At 37.5% G+C, this 2,643-nt stretch overlaps 1 protein-coding gene across 1 annotated transcript; it reads right to left on the minus strand.

The window, feature by feature from the left end:
* Positions 1 to 23: 23 nt before the first annotated feature.
* LOC107577759 (lymphoid-restricted membrane protein-like) lies at positions 24 to 2,637 on the minus strand. Its single transcript, XM_016263796.1, has 9 exons — positions 2,543 to 2,637; positions 2,096 to 2,154; positions 1,909 to 1,984; positions 1,362 to 1,520; positions 1,105 to 1,222; positions 769 to 819; positions 557 to 634; positions 392 to 448; positions 24 to 207 (listed from the first exon to the last, which is right to left on the minus strand). The coding sequence occupies exons 1-9, from the start codon at positions 2,632 to 2,634 to the stop codon at positions 91 to 93; spliced, it is 807 nt and encodes a 268-aa protein (XP_016119282.1). The 5' UTR covers positions 2,635 to 2,637; the 3' UTR covers positions 24 to 90.
* Between the last annotated feature and the right edge of the window lie 6 nt (positions 2,638 to 2,643).

Raw genomic sequence — 2,643 nt, forward strand, 5'->3', positions numbered from 1 at the left:
ACACAAAATTATGTTCTTTTTAGCAACATCATACGACCCCTTTAATAGCCAAGCAGTTTTAGAAAAGTAGAATTAAACAGCGCTGTGGTATTAATGACAGATTACTGATATTAGAGACGGAGAGAGAAAAAGAGAATTGGAGGTCACCTCTGTAACTGAGGAATACTCCACAATGGCCACCTTCAGTACATCTATCTGTTTATTTTTCTGGAGAAGAAAGGCAGTTCTGTTATGATACTGGACAAATATCATTTAAAATGATTGCAGATTGTATAAACATACCAAATGAAATAATGATAACACTGAATGATTTTACTAATGACTAAAGCAAAATTCTTCTGTTAAGTTTTATAAAAAATCATTGTCTTGGTGATATGCAAGAGGCACTTACCTCCTGAATTATCGACTCCTTGTCAGCCAGAATGGCATCAAATGAATGAACTTGGACCTGAGTGTGCAAGAAAACATTCACCAATGACAGGGCTAAATTATTTTTTTTATTTTTTATTTTGCATTCAAGACAAATCATGAGTGAGTAAATTAAATTAAGGCCTACCTGAAGGTCAGCATTAAGGTCACGGTGGTCACTGATCTTTTTCTGAAGCTCTTCTGCCTCCAGTGTGACTTTCATGTTCTTAATATATGATGAAGGAGAAATGTGGAGGAAGGGGGATAAAGAAAATGGAAAAAAGTAATGAATGAGAACCATTCAGTAAACTACAAGTCTGACACTTAGGTGGATGGATCTGAAAATGGGTAGAGCCATACCTCCTCTTGTAGTGCAGCAATTTTGGATACAAGACTCTGGTTTTCCCGTTCCTGTAGGAAACCAGAGCGAAAGGTTATAAAAGTGTTCATATTTGTTCTAATAATATACAGGTCAACGTCAATATGTGGTCAATAAACACCAGTGTGATGGTGTTTATCCAGCACCTAGATTTGTTTACTCTGGATGTTTGCATATCCTTGGTTTATATAATATTACTATCCATCTCATTACGGACATACTGCACATTATCTGTTTGCATTAGTTTATGAGACCTAGGAGTCTCATAATATGGCTTATTAACATCGGAACAGCCATCAATGAAGTTTGTGCCTCACCATCTGCTTTCTTTGAGCTGAGGCCTGAGCTCGACTCTCTTCTGAAGAGGTCAGGTTCAGCTTCATCTCCTCAACTTCCTCTTTAAGCATCTTCTCCTTCTGTAATAACTGCTGCCCCCTGCAGGATGAGGGAACGGAGTGACGAGAGGAGAGTCTTAAGGCATGTTATGCACGAGAGAATTAATGATGATTAAGGGATTTAAGGCTTCAGAGGTTAAGGAAGACGACAGGTCAGACAGAAAGTAATAAGTCTGTACATTTTAGCTTGTGCTTTGAGCTCTTCATTTTCCTCGATGAGTTTCTGGTTGGTGTCTTCCATGTTTTCCACTGCCTGCTTCAGTTTACGAACTTCCTCCTGCAGCTTTTGGTTATTTAGCTGCAGATCTGCCACACAGAAGACCAGATCTGATGTCTCCCTGTACAGACACATACACAAATAACTGATCAAAATGCATCTCAAATGTCTGGAATGGGAATTATGTAATGATCAAAAATGTATATATTGCATATAATGTATATTTTGCAGTAATATATTAATTGCAACATTTTTGTGTAAATATTTTTATATTTTGTTTTATTTTTAGTTGTGTAAAAAGTCATACAATGGCACAAATTATTCATTTTTCAAAAGCACCCAAGCATAAACCATTAGATCAAAAGGTTTTTAAAGATCATAAGAAACTAATTGAGTCAACTGTGTCCAGAGTTTTGATAGATACAGTTGATACAGTCTCATAAACCACATGTGCACTACTGTTAACTCTTTATCTATCACAAACAAACAACTTGCACTCCTAAACTTACAGGTCAGCTCTGGAGGCTTCCCCTCCGAATGCTTCAAGACTACCTGAGGTCATATTTAGTAGAGCAGATCTTCTTGCTAAAGGAAACAAGAGGGGATTGATACAAAATTATAACAACAAAGAAAATATATGCAACATATGAAAAACAACGAGCTTTCGAGCAATCCGACATCCAAAGAAGATCTCACCTGATAAACTGTCCCGTAGTTTGAATGATTCCTGTTGGGTGTCATTCTTTGAGTCCTTCCTAAGGGAAAAGGGGAAATTTGAGATGGACCTTCAGATTTTATCTAAAAAAAACTTGTCATGAGGGAAGTGTTGGAAAGAAAGGCCTTGTGATCAAAACTGATTGTGGATTGATAGCAGACTGATGAAAATCTGCAATGTGTCTTTGGTTGGGTTGGCAACATCTACAAAAGACATACAGTACAGAATTGATTGCAAAAATAACTGCTTCCTATTAACTGACCATAGCCTTTAGCAAAATGATCAGGAGTTAAACAACCAGCAGATGTCTTCAGTTTTTTTTGTCCTGTGCAATATTTCCCAAACTAAAAAGGCCTTTATTAAAGTAAATCAATGGCAATCACTGTTGTAAAGCATAGGGTATGTACTGTATATGCATGTCTTCATACGCCTGGTTGTGGCAATCATCGATCCACTCCTTCATGATGGCATGGTACGTGTCCAGGTCTATGGAGATGTCCTTGTGCTCTGGGTCCAGCATATTGCAGAG

Source organism: Sinocyclocheilus grahami, unplaced genomic scaffold (assembly GCF_001515645.1).
Source record: "Sinocyclocheilus grahami isolate Dianchi unplaced genomic scaffold, SAMN03320097.WGS_v1.1 scaffold7143.1, whole genome shotgun sequence".
NCBI classification, from domain to species: Eukaryota; Metazoa; Chordata; class Actinopteri; order Cypriniformes; family Cyprinidae; genus Sinocyclocheilus; species Sinocyclocheilus grahami.

Coding starts and splice junctions, on each gene's coding strand:
- LOC107577759 (XM_016263796.1), bottom strand. CDS start 2,634: ATGCTGGACCCAGAGCACAAGGACATCTCCATAGACCTGGACACGTAC. Junction 1,223..1,361: donor CTCAAAGCACAAGCTAAAAT/GTACAGACTTAT, acceptor CTCATCCTGCAG/GGGGCAGCAGTTATTACAGA. Junction 635..768: donor TTGCTGCACTACAAGAGGAG/GTATGGCTCTAC, acceptor TCATATATTAAG/AACATGAAAGTCACACTGGA.